Raw genomic sequence first — 19,630 nt, forward strand, 5'->3', positions numbered from 1 at the left:
TGTGGATGTGTTTCATGTGCTTCTTTTGCAGCACAATGCCATTTTTAGTAAAACAGGATAGTTTCTCTTCCCCACATTTTCACAGAATCTCTCTTAACTAGGACTAGCACATAAATATTTGTTTTAGCAACCTGATGCATCTTATTAAGACACTGTTTGATACACAGATTGACTTACATATAGCACACATGTATATGTGCTCACTTACACATTTCCAATTTGATACAATTTGATAAATTATTAATTATGAAGAAATAACACACCCCCCCCACATTTCAATCTAAAAAAAAATCATCATAATTCACCAGGAAAAAAAAAATTAAAAAAGAGAAAAACTAATGGACATCAAAACAACTTTACCATTGGTTCTCAGACATTTCCCACTAGAAAGGTTGGCTATACCATGAAAAACAGGGAGGTACTTTTGGAAAGCATAGACAGCTCTATTATATCTACGGAAATCTTTCTCAGCAGCTTTATAGCTTTTTCTTTTATTATAGGAAGTACAGTTAGGGAAAAATATTCAGTGTGCTTCTAATAAAACCTAATTTTTTTAAAAAATACAAACAACTTAAAAGAACAGTTATCTGCAAAAACAGGATTTATTTTTGAATTTCACATTGAGCCTTGTTTTTAAAGTTATGATTAGAAATTTTTAAATGCAAAAGTTAAATAACGACTTATTAGTTTTTCTATCTAGACTGATGCTTGAGATCTTGGGAAGGTGTCATAATGTCTCCGGCATTGGAATGGGCTGCCCAGGGAAGTAGTGGATTCTCCGTCCCTGGAGCTATTTAAAAAGAGACTGGATGTGGCACTCAGTGCCATGGTCTAGCAACCGCAATGGTGGTAAAAGGGTTGGACTCGATGATCTCTGAGGTCCCTTCCAACCCAGCCAATTCTATGATTCTATGATTCTATAAAAAACTAAAAAATTCTGCAGCCAATTACCACTATAGATATGAAAGATTCAGAATTATTCATACACTCTAGAGCTTAAAACCACAAAATCTGCAGCAAATTTTACAGAGTAGACAGCAAGCAGTCATTAAATCCTCACTTCACTCACAGCACTGTAAAATATAAAAAAATAATACAAGAACCTCAAAGATGTGGCTAACCATCTGGTTTGCTGGCATTTCATTCTTCACTAAAGAGACACTTAAGGCTGTATTTCATTAAAAAATTAGAAAATGTATGACTATATAATTTGGGTTAATATAGCTCAAATATAATTTGTTCTTCATTAAAATAACCTCTAACTATGCTTTTTACAACAATAACTTGCAGCAACAGAGACTTTCACAGTCTTGACATACGACTCTTGGTTTTCCTCATTAAAATATTGAATAAGTAACACCCCCACATTCTGAGGAGAGGAAAAAATAGATAACGATTTCTGAGTTAAGATACACTGTGATTCCCTCAGGATGAAGCTTGGATTTTTTCTCCTTGTTATCATTTGTTGGCTTGCCATGGATTTCTATGCAGTACAGAACAACTGCAGAGCAGAGGATTATTCCCTCTACCAAAGTGTTACCAGTGGCACTATTCTGCATGTAGCACAGCAGGATGAAATAAAATTTCTCAAGCAGACAATGATGCTAAAAGCAGCAATTAATTTTCTGCTCATAGCCACAGCCAAGAGACAGAAATTCTTTGTTTTTCACATGACCGCATCCTTTATGATCTCTTGTAGCTATTTTGTCTATTTTTCTCTCTTGGTGGAGCCTGAGAACCATCACACAGGCACCACTCTCAGTTGTTAGCTTTTCTCCAGGATAGCATAACAGTTCTACAAATACAGCTTGAAGACCAAGTGAAAATAGAAAGAAAAGCAGGAAGGAAAAAAGATAACTATGTACAAGTGGAATTTCATCTATGCTGCAGACTGCATGGGCTCTGCTGAATCAGGCAGAAGATGTAGAGAAAGCCAAGTGAAGCACTGAGGATTTAACTTGTATCAGCCATCCATGACAGCTTTTCTACCTATATGTGCTTATAGGACAGGCTAGAAATCAGGTAAAAAATAGGAAGAATGCACCAGAATACCAATTATTTTTTTCCTCATCAGTTCCCATGTGTTCTCTAAGTCTGTAAATGCATAAAAAGAACAAAGGACATGGATTTAACTTCTCTAAGTGTTTGATTCTAACCCATCTCTATTCAAATTGTATATTCAAAAACACACCTTCTTGGGGCTCATGCTTCTCATACTACTGTGTAAATTATAAATCACCTTTTGAGCAGAACACGGTGTACACCCCAGTGTATTACTTTGTAGTTCCAGGATTGAACAGCCTGGTCAGAAAAGCAAAAGAAACTGTCTTGAATCCCTCATAGTTACCCAGGCCAGGAAAAAAACATGAAAGTGCCTTGGCTTATCACCTCTTGGCTCTGTCACAGCCATCATCTTGCAGGTCTGGAAAAGGATATACCCATTAAACCCTCAAAAAGTGGTGCTCAGAATTGATGTAACTGTCCTATGGTATCATCAAGTCATGGCATAGCCTCCATACAAAAAAAAACCAAAACAACCCAAACAAACTACAGGCCCAGGGCAAGCCAGAACAGTATTTTCATGAACTTCTGATATGAATGATAAATCTGCAGTCTACAGCTCTGCTGAATGCAACATTTCAGGCAGAAAGTCTTTTCAAGAGGTAACAACTCCTGATTTAATGGTAACAATAAAGTCTTGAGAAGATGAAGAGAGCAAATCACATCAGAGCTTGTATGCTGTTTCTTAAAAAACTGAGCCCAAGCTAGGATTTGTGAGGATGACAGAGGTCATGCTTCATGCTTTCCCTCACCTAAAGGAAAATCTTATTCCTGACCATTTCTTCAATGTTATCTATAATTTTGCTGCACTTTTACCATAAAAGATGTGTGGCACAATGACTTACCACTTGAAAAGGGGCCTGGGGCTGAAGTGAGGAAACAAAATTAATAGTCCACATGCTGCTTTCCTGTCATCTTTTAAGAACCCCATCAGCTACAAAGTACATGGGTTTTTTCCACTGTCAAAAAAAAAAAAATTACTACCTTTTAAATCATCAAAGTCCCAGGAAGATGGGCAGGTAAGAGTCCATCAGACCAGAAACCTTTTAGAACAATTTATTTTCAGGCTAAGTGAAAGCTGAAAGACTGCATAAGTGGTATTTCACCTAAGCTACAATGAGATAGTCAAGAGAAGATGTCCCATGTTTTCTGTTCTGTAGTATCTGATTGCAAAGAACAGAAAGCACAACACTCCTTGGGCAGAGGTGAGGTGTGCCCAGCTAGCTAACCTTGCTGCATCTGCCAGCTCCAGCTGGTACAGGATGGGAAGTTGTTCATTATAAATTCTGGGGTGATATTTACTCTTTCTCTGGAGATCTATGGACTGCTGGCCTCTCTGGGTTGTGGGAGAATCTGGGTTGTGGGAGCATGAAGGGAAGGAATATCTAAAGAATGTCCTCAATGGTATGCAAAGCTGTTTGGCTGAAGTCAGCTAAACCCTGCTCTTCTCACAGTAAAACACCAGAAGAACCCCCCCCCTAAAAAAAAAAAAACCCAAACAAAAAAAACAAAAACCAAAAACAAAACAAAAAAATCCCCATCCCCCACCCCAGAAAAAAAAAAAAAAAAACACCACAAAAAAGGTGTGTGATCTGTAGACCGGAGACCCAACATACTGTGCATTCCCTCTGCCTCTGGCTCAAGAAGTTTTGAAAGCCCATGGCTTTCATTCCCATTGGCAAGTAGTGAAAAGTCTGACATGAAGATGAAAAGGCTCCAATGTACAATCCTGGTTAATGGTTAACATCATCATCTTAGTGATCCTAAGCTTCCTAATGCTACAGAAACTCAGTTATTGAGAGACAGTCAACTTCTATTAAGGTAACCATTATGCAAAATGCAAAAAGCCCTTTTTATTTCTTCCCTAGGACTATACCCTGACCATGTACTTCCAGAAGTCCTGGAGGGATAAAAGATTCTCTTATCCTGCAATACCTTTGAACCTAACTCTGGGCAACAGGGTGCCTTACCAGTCATTTGTCCATGGGGTGACAGTGAAAAAAAAAATTATTCTACTCCCTCCAGATGGGACAGTCCTTTATGGCTTATGGTACACTGGGTTTTTTTAGTCAGCTCTATGGCTGTCCAAGCAAACTGCAAGTTGTGATTGGTAAGTGCAGGTAGTACCAGTGTAGCTCTCCTCTCCTTTTTCCTAATTTTCCACTGAAGCTTTATGGGAATGCAAACACTCCACATAGACCACCACAATACACTCAAAACCTTCTGCAGAACATCAAAACTACTTTTAATGCTGTAACCATGCAAAGCTTCATGCATTTCTATTTCAGCTCTTTTGAACATATTACTGCTGGTGATGGGCTCTCCAATGGTTCGTGCCTGATAATCAAACACGTCTTAAACAAAAGCTTCCTTCTTTCTGACATTTCTCTAGAACTTATGGAAGTTCTTTAGAACAATACAAAATGTAAAATCAGCAGTCATCTGAAGAAATGTGGCCAGTATTTGGTAGCAAATGAAAAGAAAACATTTGTAAATTGACATGAATTATTTAAAGATCATGTATGTGCCTGAATACAGGTTTTCTTGAATCTGCCTCACTTCATCACTGCCTCTTCACACCAGAACTTCATACAGTGCAACCTAGATTCACCCCTCTAGATAAAAATATATTCTAAAATCTGAGTGGGCACACTCTAATGGTGAGGTACACAAATGTAAAATTAAAATTAAACGAGTTATTAGCTATGTTGAGATTGCTGCAGAACCTGAGTAGCCTATGCATAAATTTTAAACTTAAGGTAGCTTTTTTTGGAAAAAAGCATTGCTTGCCTGAAACTATCTCTGATTGCTCTTATCACTCAAGAGTGAAAATGATGTCTGGAGAACACAAATGTGAAAGCATAATTCAGTTAATCACACACATTAAAAAAATAGAAAAAAAGTCAAAGCATAAAATCTATCTGAAATAGCTCAAAATTTTACTAAAGATAAGGCCAGGGGAAAAAACAAACAAACAAAGAGCAAAAAAACACCATCCTGTTTTATAGACCTGTTGGAGAAGGTCCAGAGAAGGATCATAAAGATGATCAGAAGGCTGGAGCACCTCCACTATGAAGGCAAACAGAATTGGGGTTGTTCAGCCTTGAGAGGAGAAGGCTCTGGGGAGACCTTATAGAAGAATTCCAGTACCTGAAGGGCCCTGCAGGAAAGCTGGGGAGGGGAATTCTCACCAAAGAGGACAGTGACAGGACAAGGGGCAATGGTTTTAAAATGAAAGAAGGTAGATTTAGATTAGATACTAGGAAAAAATTCTTCACCATGAAGGTAGTAAGATACTGGAATAGGCTGCCCAGGGAAGTCATTGATGCTCCAGCCCTAGAAGTGTTCAAGGCCAGGCTGGATGAGGCCTTGTGCAACCTGGTCTAGTGGGGGCTGTGCCTGCCCATGCAGGGGGGAGTTGGATCTTGGTGATTTTAAAGGTCCTTTCCAACCTAAACCATTCTATGATTCTATGAAAACAAACAAAAAAGCAAAAGCAAACAAATATAAAAAAATGAAAAAATTAAAAAAAAAAACCCAAAAAAAACCCCCAAAAAACCCAAACACCAAAACCCAACCCCCACAGAAGAAAACCTTGCAGCAATTCAAAATTAAAATAGTATTTGGGGAAGAATACAGAGCTTACTGAGAGTAAAAGTTTTAAATTACCTCTCAGCCTATAAAAACAAATTTTTAAAACACTACCCATGCACTCAGAGAAAACCTTACAACCCATCAATACAAGCTTCACAAGAAACAAAAAATCATTTAGAAATTATTATTTTGGTTCGTAAGTTTTCTTTTGAACTTGTCAGATTTGCAGGCAGTGCATTTGTTGCTATCAAGGACCACACATGCAATTTGATACAGTCAGATCTCTTCTAGCACAGAAAAACTGCTACTTCAGTTGTGAATAAAACAAGACACTCAGAGGAAATTCCTGGTATAGGCTGTCATTATCGACTGCTGAACAGAGCATTTGAGAAATACATCTTTCCCATTGCTGTCAGACCTCCTACAGTTCCTTTCAATCAAACTGACTCCTGTGTATCAGCTTAGCAGGGCAGTCATCATTAGGGGAATTTTTGGCCTGAAAACTTTTCAAGAAATATTTTTTTGAAGGCCAGGAACTGGGTTTATTTACATTTCAGGATTTGCACAGTGGCAAGGATGTGCATTAGAGCCAAGCAAACCCTCACAAGCAGTTCTGTACAATATATGCTAAACCTAGAAATGTATGCCAAGCATGGGCTTCCACACATCTGTGACACATTGGGTGAACCTCCTCCAAGTCCTCTCCTGTTGCTTCATCCACAAAACAAAGCCTGGCTGAGATGATGTGACCTCCCCTGAGCTCAACATCTGTGCTCCTCCCCCCAGAGGTGGTCAGGCATGACAGCAAAGATGGATCTTCACATAATGAGCATTTAATCATGTGATTAAATAACCATTCACATCTGAATAGTTAAGCAGCAGATCTGCAGATCCCATACAGTATCCCACTGCTCTAGGTGGGAAAGCCAAACAAAACAAAAAAAGCCAACAAACCAAAGAACACAAATATTAAAAAAAAAAAAAACCAACACACTATAAAGGGCAATCTATATTCCACACAGTTGCAGCCTAGTACTGTGTAATGCCCTTCTCCTTCCTCACCCCTGGACTCCTGCTGGCACCAGGGTAATCTGGGGCTCTCCCAGACTTCTGGGGTTCCCCACCTTCTCACTCCAGAAGAAGCAGTAGAAAGTCAGGGTGCAGATGTAGGGGAACAACATAAGGAGTCTGCTAATCACCAAGGAGTGGGTGTGAGCCACTACACCTGTGCCCAGTTGAGGCAGGGCCCCACGGAGCATGCGCGAGGCCGTGGACCAATAAATAGTGAGTCTCACATCCACCAGGGAGCTCACTCCAGAGCTAGCTTCGAGTGTGGCTGGTTGCGTCCTCAGCAGCAGGCTAATCTCACAGCAACTCTACGTTAGACTACATCGCTCAGCTATCCAGCCCGGCGACGCCAACCTCGCTCTCTTCCCGCTACATCTGGTGGAGAATGCGGGCATAGACCCTCGGTCTAAGCCAAACACTTTCGTCAGAGCAAAGACCCGGCGTGAACAACAGCCCTATTCAGGTAGGAAAACTTCTTATTCTTTCTAATTACCACAAAAATGGGTTTGGCTACAAGCACCCCCTCCGAACAGGGATCAGCACACTCTGCAAGTGCTACCCGTATGCTTTTGAGGGAGGTCCGAGACCTACTAAACGAACTTCATGAGAAGGAAGCTCAGAAAAATATAAAAGGGGTGGAAGCCACCTGGAAAATGGTGATGAGCTCCCTAGAGGAGATAAAAAATGGGGTAAGGATCACCATTACTGCCATAGACGAAGCACCGAAAAACGGCAGCCTCGTCAAGACACCACCCATGGCGATAGAAGACGCCGTGGTTCCCTCGGCACCTCCACTGCCAACTGAGACTGAGGGAACCAAAAAGGCTTTTCCAATTTTGACAACTAATAGCTTTGCCGTTAAAGGAATGAGAGGGAAGGTCCACCATACCGTGGCCGAATTCCTCTCCGACTTCAAACGTCAGAAGGAAAAAGCATCAGGAAGTGCAAACCCATCAATAAGCGAAAGAGAGCCCCCCAACCCAGGAAGTAAGGGCAACGAGGTGACAACCATCCCATCAGCCACCCCGGTGGGACCAGAATCATCAATAAAAGCATTGCTAGAACAAACCGCCCAGACGATAAAGTCACTAGAAAAGCGAATATCAACCTTGGAGCAGAGGACCTCGTTTCAAACGTACAGGGAACCACCCTCCATCCTCGACAATGATGAGGAAACCACGCTCGAAGCTAGCTCTGGAGTGAGCTCCCTGGTGGATGTGAGACTCACTATTTATTGGTCCACGGCCTCGCGCATGCTCCGTGGGGCCCTGCCTCAACTGGGCACAGGTGTAGTGGCTCACACCCACTCCTTGGTGATTAGCAGACTCCTTATGTTGTTCCCCTACATGCAGAAGGGCCAAACATTGCCAGAGTGCCCATCTCCAGTGACAGCTTTGTCATCACCAACCACATGCAGAAAACAACATTCAAGCTCTGGGGGTGTTTTTCAGAGATGAAGGTGATGTGCCATATTTTCTCCAAGGACAAGCAGATGTTTAGGCACATCTGGTGTGCAGATTTTGGTCTGCCAGTCACCAGTTACCAAAACACATGTAGTGTCCCCATCCCACAACAGAGATCTGATCAAAGATAGCAAATAAGCAAAAGAAAGAATGAAGGTAAGAGACATTGAAATAGGTTTCATCCAACAGATGGCAATTATTGCACTAAGTCTGCATTTCTTAAGGGTCACTTACCTCATGGTAATCAATATGCTTCTATCAGCCTATAGATTACCCATACATCATACAATCAGCATTTTCCTCATATGCCAGATGGCACATATGCTTGTCAAGAAATAAACCATGAGAAAATACTGCAGAAAACTCAGCATTGCCTGCTAGAAACCTGAGCACAGCTCCAATCTGAGTCTCGTTAGTAGAGAAAATTTGCAATGTATTTGTGTTCATTTAGCTTCTATGAAGTAGAAGGTGTAAAGACTATCAGCAAATAGAGGAGCAGTGACCTGTGAGATTCAGTTTCATTACTGAAGACAGATCATCTGCCTAACTTGACTTGAACAAGGCAGACAAGAGCAATTATGCTTCACACCAGGGTTTGAGCTCCCAACAAATTGTGCAGGGTCTTAAACCACATTCAAATACTTGCTTTCCTAGTGCCTCCTATTCCCCACACAAATTTTCTATTTTCAGTCCAGAGCTAAATGTTTCTTTGCCGGCTCAGATATGAAATTTTACTGCCTTCTTTAAACATAAATTGGAACAATCACAGCAGCTCTAAATAACCTGTTTTGCTTACATCCATGTACTCAGCAGTTTGGCACTGATGCAATGTTCAGACTCAATGGAATTGAGGAAAAATAAACCAAGGTTAATCATCAAGCTTTACAGATGAATAAACAAGGGAAATATGCACTGAATACACCAGAATGGTTTTAGATCATATAACAAAGCATTACCTCTTCAGTATGTCTCCATTATTGTATTATTTCTGTGATGAAAAAACAGTCCCTTTAGCTATTTTTTTCAGTAACTTTAAGCTGCTACCTCTCCACAATTTAAAAAAAATGATCTGTGCATATAAAATTGTACAGGCACAGACCACTCCTAAACCTTCTGCCCTCGAAAATTGTGTATTGCTGCTATGTCTCTTATTGCAAATGCTATTTATTTTAATTATTCACAGTAGTAAATAACATAAAACATTACTGACCAAATAACTCATCCTATTGCTCAACAAGATACACATAAACATATTATACTCCACATTAATATTTCCACTGAATTCCATCTCAAATATACCAGAGAAATTAGACCTCACTGTTAAGTATTATGTACCTGAAGCGCATGATTCATCAGTTTCTCTCAAGTACTCCCACCAGCAGCTATTATTATTTTCTGTCGTGCAGCCACCTGCTTCCTGAGAAATTTGAGTTGACATGCAAACCTACAGCACCAGGGCTCTTGTCTGAAATTCAGCTCTAGCCTGGTCCCTGTACAGCTGGTAAAATAAATACTGGAATCTCCTTCATTTTTTCCCCATTTTTGACAAGTCATTAGATCCCATTAGCTATAATGCCTTTGGCATTACCAGCATGTCTCCTTACTTCTATTGCCTTTTAAAGATTCTCTAGAATTCTCTCCCAAAGCTCCAGATTCTCAAACTAATACATGCTGTTCCTTCTTTTGCTTGTCCTTTCTCTCTCTTTCTTGGATAAGATGCTGGGAATGTTATCTGTCATTAAGATATTTAAGGAAAATTTATTAATTTATTGTACTTAATTCCATATTCAAACTCTTATGTCATGTATTCAAGAATAGAAGCTCTGATTTAAATCTCCTTTCTTAGCATTTTTATGCCACCTATTAATTCTCAGCATTTCACTGGCAGAACAATGACATCTTATTGCTTCTGGGACATCTGTTCTCTTATCATAACATTGCCTCAGAATCAATGTCAGCAGAATTTCATCTGCTGTGGTGAAAGCAGTGTATCCTTCAAAAGTATCAGCAGTTTAAAAGCACAACATGCCTTCAGTGATACCTTTACATAGATTTCTCTTTTGCTGTTCAGACAAAAACCTCTCCTTCATCAGAGCAGGTCTGTCTTTATAGCAAGGCAGGGGAACTGAGCATATTGCAAGTGTGCAGAAGTCTGGCTTGGAGCACCAACAACTTTGGTTTTAGTGAGACCAGACATTTTTATACTGCTTCAGCAGAGGATGCCACTTTGCTAGGCACTGCTACAGGGCAGAAGGACAATCTTTGCCTTCAACAGGAGGACTTACTTTACCACTTTTTACACAAAGGAGGTCTTCTGTGGTATACACACTGTCAGAAACACCCATCTACCTCCAACTAACTAAAAAATGTGAATTCACCCATGCAATGTTTGGTTTACTAACCACTTATTCATGCAATATCCAAGGAAACCCATCTAGCATATCGTAAAGCTGGAATACACAAAAAACCCCTATATTTAAACACAGAATCCTTCAGTACAGCCTTAACAGTAAATTCAAGTGTGAACTTCCCTTCTTGACTGCTTTTATTTTGGTGATATAATCCAGAGTTACTACAGAAATTTGCTAGCCACATCTTAGAGTAGTGAAATTTGACTGCTTTTTGTGTTGCCATGATTTGGGGCTATGGAGTTCTGGTATTTCTCCAAACACCTTCCTGGATTTGATTACAGTTGGTTATTTGGTATTTCTGAGGTTATCCCATCATTGCAAGGAGCAGCCTGCTTATGTTGGTACACAATAGATTGTCCTCACCTGTGTTACTAAACAGCTCCAGCCAAAACAACTAATTACTGCAATCCTTTTAAATGATAAAACCTTATGTCATCTAATTGAAAAAGAAAGATACTTTTTATCTCACTCTACAGAAAAATACAGATCAACTTACAGGTAATAGAGTAGGGTTTTTTTAATTATATAGCTAGCTATTTCTTCCATGTATCAATGCCAAAAGATTTAGCAGAAGGAATCTGCTAAGAAATAAAAGTAAAGCTGGAGTGAAGAATCCAAGTAGAGTGAAACATTAGATCACAGCTTACATGAAAACTTTACTTTTCCCTATTTAGTGTTTTCCTACATGGTCACCTGGCTCACAAGAACTAATTGGGATTTCCTTTATAGTTTTGAAACCTAGGGATATACAAGAACTTTGCAAAAATAAGTCAAATATTTGTCATTTCTTCCACCTCCCAAAACATTTCAGTCCCCGAGGTTCCGTTTTCAGGATTTACAGGCAAAGGAACACATTGCTCAGTGTCCAGCTATTCAGAAAGGGCAGGGCCGAGGGGAAGTGTTCACGTGTGCATTGGGGATGGAAGTTCAGCCTGCCACTGTCACACTGCAGCTGCTGCAAGCTTTCTTCCCACACACTACCCTTTTAGAAGCAAACATGCCTTATGCGAAGCCAGCATGACCCCTAATCACAGGGCACCCACTGCTAGGAGCATTTGTTTAAAAGGGGATGAAAAAAGGAGAGGAAGAAGACAGAGCAGATTGATCCTAAGGCAGAAGGACTTTCCTTTTTGTCTCTCCTGCTGCTTGCAGATGCTTCAAATTGTCTGCGCTTCTCTGTCAAACCTACTGTCACCTTCCCATCCTTGGGCACGACCCATGGGCATGGTGTGGCCGGTGCAAAAAGATGACTGTGCAATGACCACTACCTAAACCCACAAGGAGAAAGCAGTTGGCACCAACAACTGTTCAGGGCCAAAATACAGCTGCCTTTGTTAACCAGGCTTCAGTAGCCATAGGACAAAGGGCTACTCCTTGCCCTTGACAGTTACCAGAGGGAAAAAAAGCACCAAGCTTGTTAATGGTCTCTCATGCTTGGGAAGGGCTCCTCCATCCTGTGTGTTTATAATGTCATAAAAGAGAACATCTGTATTTTCCTGGGAGCTGTGGCACCATCAATATGTGATGCTGCCATGAGCTGAAAACGCATTCTCAGGATCATTCTTGCCATGTGCAAAACTGGTTGATTTGACACAATCTGTCCCAGGTCACTTCCTACACACTGCAGTTAAACTGATAGAAATTGCGGACTGGTTTGTATAATACATTCTGAGAAGAAAAATATGTATTTTATCATCTCAGCACAGCTGCAGTCTGCAATTTAATACATGAAGCACAGTAGCATTCAAGCAGGCACTAGCATAAGATATAGCTTATTTTTCACACAGAAGTGAGGGATCTGCTTGGCTAAATACTGTTGAAAGCAGAGGAAGACAGTACAGGTGTAGTCTGTCTCCATAGCTCTATGCAATAGCGAAGAAGTAGCAGGGAATGAGATACCCTCAGCATCACTCATTTTTAGTGGATGAGTTATCAAATCTAACTGTGGAACAGTTATATGCTCTAATTGAGGGGGAGAATATAGAGAGGAATAAGAAAATCTTACAGAAACTGTATTTGCTCACTTTGTTTTTCAGATGCAGAAAGAGATGGAAAAAAAAAAAAGATAGAATAAAGGAACTGTAACCTAGCCACTCCTAAGCTCACCACTAGCAATCACTGCATTAGTCTACTTTAAAAAAAATACTTTTCAATTTTTCATTTTTTTAATGGTTGTCTCCTCCCCAGCTTGGGTGTTCCCTCCTGTAGCCATCTACATTTGCTAGTGGCAGGCAACACAGCAGCAACAGCACAAAGGTCTACTACCCCAATGCACCTATGGGATTTCAGAAACATTTTTTCAGGTCCAGGCAGATTTTTCTCCAGCTGAGATGCTGAAACCCATATTTACACTCCCTGCTATCTTAGCTGCACTCTCCAGGTGTGAACAGTTCTCCCCAAACTTGCCTCCACCTGTTCCTCTCAAGACATTTCATGCCCAGCTGTGGCTTATTCCCTTAATGTACAAAGATTGGAAAGGACAGAGTTCTACAGGATGATAAGGAAGATAAATCACTGAGGACCAACACGTTCAGTCCATTTGCTTCAATGGAAGCTCAATTTATCATTGGTTTACTTCCCCAGTATTTACTTGGGCACTGGTAGAAAACTCTATGTACCACACAGCTCTATAGCTGTCCCTGAAGGCTGCTTCACTGTTTTAAGCCATGTCTGGAAATCAAAGAGAAAACCTCACTTCAGGCACCTCTTTGCTCTGAAGTGGTTGGATTTGTAACTTTTATGCAAAGTTTCATGCTGTATAAACAGTGAAAAGCAAACTCACTACCACTTTACTCATTCATTTGTTACACATAATGTAACATAACAATCAACCCAGGGTTTTAGAATTTCTTTAACATCATTTGATGAAGAATACCTGAGATTGAGATCACCATATTAATGAAACTGAAAACACACAGCCAAAACCGAGCAAATCAAATCCAAAGTTAATTAGCACAGCCCTTAAAACCTATAGGGCACCATATTTGAAGACTTTCACTGCTGGAGATAAACCAGAGAACCTGCAACTGCTCATGGGCTTCTATGCACAAAACAAAAACACTGCTTCTGAAACACAGCTTCTGTTGATAGAAGCGGCAAACTGGTAGTTAATAAATATCACAAATGGAAATGGAAGACTGGTAACTATAAGAGAAAGGAAGAAAGACAGAGTCCTCTCCAGCTGCCAGGGCAGGGTAAGAAGTCCCAAGTGTAACTCAAACAGCCTTGCTGTTTTAGCAAGGATGGCCCCACAAACAGCCAAGGAGAAGCCCCTGGCTGCCTTTCCCAAAAAGAGGTGCTCTCTTCATCACTGACAGGGTGCAAACTGAAATCCCCCCAGTGCCACTTGCAGCAAATCTTGCCTCTCTTACTCCTAATGAAGAGCACATATGGTAGAAACAGCTCCATGGGGAGCAACTGCTCATAAACTCCTCCTGAATGATCAAACAATTCCCTGTATTTGATTTGGAACTTTTCCCTCAAATTTCATCCAAATTAATTTTTATTCCATATTTCTGTAGCATTTTCAAATGTGAACACAAACCAGCCAAGGTGGGGGAATGCTTCAGGTTTATTGAGTCCCATTGCCAATGTATAAAAAAACCCTCAACCAAACAACCAAACCACTCAAAAATGTAACATTGACTCAGCTTTAAATGTGTGAGTGCTGGCTCTCCTCATCAGTAGTGAAGTACAGAAACAGTCTGGTGAAGTCACAACAATTGGCTTCATGGGCTGAATTTAAACACAGGATTTAGCTCCTGTAATTGCTTTGTGGCTATCAAGTGCAGGACTTTGCAGAACTGAATTATAAGCATTTTGTAAAGCAAAGTCCACTAGGCTTTATTGAAAAAACACTTCATCTAGATCAAACTCAGAGTACTGAAATTATGTGGCTCCTATTTACATATATTAATACTCTTCAAATATTATTTAACCACGTTAATATAATCCAAGGAACAATAAAAAATAGACAACATTTAAATGTTTAAAGCTGGAGGACATTGCAAAGTATGAATCACATATTTTCTATGCAGCACATCATCTCTTACTGTCTTGGTATAAATTGGTTTTGGATTATTTTCTTACTCTCTATCTATAGGTTATATTCTTCTTCTTAAATCTGAGCAAGTCCTCCCTTTCTCTCATATCAGAAGTGCAAATATCTTCCAATACTTTGGAATTATTACTCTGCCACTCTTAACCCAGTCTGCATCAAAATTACACTTCTAAATAGAATGATCTTTATTTTTAAAATTAGTTTGTTCACACCAAAGCTCATCTCTAGTGTGTATAAACAATATTATTGTTTAATTTAATGTTTAATATTGTTTCCTCAAAAGTATTGGGAAACAGAAATTAAGGAAAAATAAATTTCACAGCAGAAATTAACATCAAAGCACCTTTGTTCAAGAAGAATTTCAAATAAATTTACATACACTGAGATTATCCAAGAATAGCACAGGTAATTTTTTATTAATATTTCTTTCTTTACTTGCTTTTAGAGGAAAGGTATTAGATGTGAAAGGAGCTTTTGTATATTTATCATCTTACCTTTATCCTCTCACAAACCACAAAAGTTCCTGCCCAATAGCCTGGTAGGTACAGAGATACCTTATAACCAAGCAGCCAGAATGAAAATCCCTGCAAGCTTTTCACAAATAAGCCACGTGACCCCTGTTTTGGTGTGGCCAGTTGCTTAAAGAAGTTGCAGAAGCACATATTTCATCTTCGTGCTCAGACATAATTAGTGCTTGAGTTTGCATAACTTTATAATATTTGCTTTTTCTCTGGAATACTAAGTTTTGAACACATTTCTTGATGCTTGTATTGTGCAAGGAAAACCAAATGTACTACAGTTATACCACATATTCATGTTTTTAAAAGAAAAAAACAAAAATATTTTCTAAAACCAACTGCAAATTAATTCCTAGAGCTTGTAAGTATTTCAGCACTACAGGTTATTCGGTGTATTTTTTAATATAATGCTATACACATTACAATGCTATCTAATAATACATAGTATTATTAGATATATACATAGTACATAACAATGCTATCTAATATGCTAACATACACTTCATATCAACATATATTTGCTACAAACCTTAGTATGTGTGTTTTCAAGGTCTTGGAGTTCATTAAAAAGGCAATCAATAAAAGCAAACCCATTTCCCTCTAATAAAAATTTCAAAGGGACAGTAAAAAAGTCTTACTTGCTGCAGATTTCTAATTTGTATGCTATTAGTTTTGAGCATACTGACAAGGATTATTACTGAGGGAGAAAATGCAAGTTCTTAGCTGCTCAAAACCAACCTTACACACATTTCATTCATGTTGATGTCACGTTAATTATCATAGAATCATAGAATCATAGAATCCTAGGGGTTGGAAGGGACCTCGAAAGATCATCTAGTCCAACCCCCCCTGCCAGAGCAGGGCCACCTAGAGTACATCGCGCAGGAACGTGTCCAAGCGGGTTTTGAATGTCTCCAGTGAAGGAGACTCCACAACCTCCCTGGGCAGCCTGTTCCAGGGCTCTGTCACCCTTACAGTAAAAAAATTTTTTCGAATATTCAACTTGAACCTCCTATGCTCCAATTTACACCCATTACCCCTTGTCCTATCACTGGTAATCACTGAGAAAAGCCTAACTCCATCTCCCTGACACTCGCTCCTTACATATTTGAAAACATTGATGAGGTCACCCCTCAGTCTCCTTTTCTCCAAACTAAAGAGACCCAGCTCCCTCAGCCTTTCCTCATAAGGGAGATGTTCCACTCCCTTAATCATCTTCGTAGCTCTGCGCTGGACTCTTTCAAGCACTTCCCTGTCCTTCTTGAACTGAGGGGCCCAGAACTGGACACAATACTCCAGGTGTGGCCTCACCAATGCAGAATAGAGGGGGAGGAGAACCTCTCTTGACCTACTATTAGTGACATCAGTGAAAATACTTGTTCAACAGAAATCAGAGGGGGGAAATCTGTAACTTTTCTATAAACTGTCAGTGTCTGGCAGGTGAACTAAGGTCCTGGGTTGTGCATTAAATATTTCACCAAACCTGCACCAGACTGCTGAATGTTGGCTGGTGTTGATGCTGCAATATGGTTCAGTGAACAGGAGAAGTTCTGCATCACTCCAGGGTATCAGCATCGAGAGAAACCCTGACTTGATTAATTCACTAAGGCAATCAAACACAATGCTTTTAAGTAATTTAAACGCAGATTAAGAAGTGGGTTTTTGAGTACAATGCTAAGATGCAATAATCATGCATAAAAACATGTTTTGAGGCAAGGTATTTTCTCCTTAACCTTCACTCTTCTACAAGTATCCCTCTTAAAAGAAAGGATTGGTCTTTCTTCTCAAATATCATGGCCTAATTTAGAAGTAGCTGCAAGAGAATTTACACTCTGGAAAATAGCCAAGTCCTTGAGTTGAATAAAATGTAAAATGAATCACTCTGTAAAATACAATAGTACATTTCTCTATTTGACACTTCTACTACAGAATCAACATACTTAGTCTCATAATGCCAGACCAAAATGGCCTCATTTTAGGAGCTAAAACATGTGACAACTAAAATGTTTTAATTTATAAAGTCATCAATAAGGGTAGATTACTTGGTATTGCTATAGCATTAGAAATACAATCCCACATTAAAATGCAAGTCTGACCTCTTTTTGTTAGATTGGGAAGTCAACCTTAGCAGCAATTTATGTAGTTTTGGATGACCTATTTGACTGGATTACAAATAGAATTAGACATCTTCAAACCTAGAACTATCAGAAGTACTGGAGCTGCTAGGAGATAAAAGTAAAAGTCAAAACCATGAACCAGGCAATTTGAAACTCACTCAACAGTTAAAACTACGGGAGGCAGATTTACACAGGAGTGAACTAAAAGGGGGTTTGAGCTGACTGCAAATTATGTCTTGATCTCATCAGGCAGCAACATGAACCTCAGCTCCTCCAGCTCAGGTACAGGGTTGTCTGCACCCAGTGTGGTTGGATTCACCTCTGTTGAGGTGCCTGCTCCCAGGTCAGAGCAATAAAGCAGCCACAGCCTCCGAATTCATTACCAACAACTTACCCTGCTGACAGAGGCATTGGCTCCGGTTCTTTCAATTCCATTGAAAACCCCAAGCAAACAAGACTTAATAACAACAACAAAACAAGAACACAACAACCACCCCCCACCAAAAAGGACCAAACCAAAAAACAACCAAACAAAACACATTCAAACACAAAAACACATGCAGTTTCTTCCTAGAGTCAGATCAGTAAGAGCATATACTTAGCTTCTCTTCTGAGCTTATTTTTTGCAAAACTATTTGCCACAGGTGAAAAATGTCCAGTTCTTCATGCTCATGAAAAAAATTGCAAAGATAAATTTTTCAAGGCCAAGTGCATAGCAATAGGCTTAGTCCAACAAGATACTTGTACTCTTCCAAAAAGATATATATACACCCTCTTATATCATCATCACTTACAGAGATCAGACGGAAAAGTTTATCATCTGAGAAGATAAGTTACATGCAAAGGCTAAGCTGACATCTCCCATGCATCATGGCACAGAAAAAAGAAATTTGGGGAAGTTTAGACCTCTTGGCACTTCTCAGCCCTGGGAAATGTAACCAGCTGATGCTCCCATATTTCTTTCAGCAGAGCCACTCAAACCAGCTCAGAGCGCATGGTCTGAAGGGACTGCAAACGCAGCATTTTTTCATAATCTTTAGATAGACAGTTTTGTAAACTAAATAAGACAGTGTGATCAAGTAGCTATATTGGAAGCATAAATCTACTTCCAGTCCTGCTCCTGAAACATTTGTGTAAATGAAGAACCTGGGAACTATATCTGGTGTGGAAATCTTAATAATTTTGGGTTTATTAGTTGATGTGAAAAGTTTAAAATTTACTTCCAGGTTGGATGATGAACTTTTTTTTTTTTCCCCCAAAGACCACATCCCTTAGACTCATCTATTTTTTGGTAAAATGAGAGACAGTATATAAGAGTTTTATAAAAGTCTGACAGTAACCCAAGTAAATCAACTATAAGTCCTCAATGCTGAATTTATTCATTTTAGTATGTTCCCACTGATCAAGGGACAGAAAGAAAAATATACAGATTTATTTTGTTCATAAGGATTTGTTTAAAATACTCTCTTGACCCATTTCCCATTATTTTCTTCTGTCAGAAAGCATCTATGGAACATAACTTTGGGGTCCAATAAAAATAAATTGCTATTTCTATTTTATTAGTTCATAGACTATTTTGCAAGACATTTTTCTGTACCTGAAGAAAACTTTTTGAGGAAATAATTTTAAAGAATCTCTAGTTAGGCATTTTGCAAATGGACGCAGGGCCAAGAGAAAAAAAAATTGTCAAATTATTTCCAAATAATAATTCCACTGACCCTAGCTAGCATAATTTCAAATACAGTTGGCTACTGGCCTACTTGTCTTCTTACAAGGTCTCTAACTGTTTAGTCTTTCACTGGGAAAAATAAATGAAGAAGCTATAAATTAGCACTGTTAATTTTTTTGGCAGGATTCCAGGATGTTATCTCAATTTTTCCTTTTTAAAAAATCTTTGTAAAAAATCTTTTCTTTACATGAAGCTGGTAATACTGCTCTTGATGCAGTTAATGGTGCCTCTTATAGATACAAGCTATCACTTACCCTTTGCAGAAAATTACTAACTATCATGCATAAGAATTCCAAGCTCTCTCTAGCATGTTAGATGGTGTTAAGCCTTAAGTGCTGCAAAACATCTAACAGACAGATTTTAAAAAGCTCTAAGGGAAGAACAACAATTTATGCTGAAACACTTCAAGATAAACCAAAGGAGTTTAGCAACCAAAACCTTATTTAAGTAAAATGCTTTTTTAAAAAAATAATAAATATTCTAAAAGCCAATATCTCAAATTCAAGGAAGTTTTTAAGTATTCAGCTGTCATCCTGACAAGTGGGTGTAACCAGTGCACGTTGACTGCTGAAGCTTTCTCAGTGTTACCTGGGAGCCCCCTGCTGGGAC

At 39.3% G+C, this 19,630-nt stretch overlaps 1 protein-coding gene across 1 annotated transcript in view; it reads left to right on the top strand.

The window, feature by feature from the left end:
* Positions 1–19,630, top strand: part of GABRB1 (gamma-aminobutyric acid type A receptor beta1 subunit) — a 90,532-nt gene that overhangs the window by 39,572 nt on the left and 31,330 nt on the right. The window contains exon 4 of the mRNA XM_030449955.1: positions 3,930–4,111. Within this exon, the coding sequence (XP_030305815.1) occupies positions 3,930–4,111 (182 nt within the window). The remainder of the gene's footprint in view (positions 1–3,929; positions 4,112–19,630) is intronic.

The sequence above is a fragment of the Calypte anna genome, chromosome 4A (assembly GCF_003957555.1).
Source record: "Calypte anna isolate BGI_N300 chromosome 4A, bCalAnn1_v1.p, whole genome shotgun sequence".
Taxonomy (NCBI): Eukaryota; Metazoa; Chordata; class Aves; order Apodiformes; family Trochilidae; genus Calypte; species Calypte anna.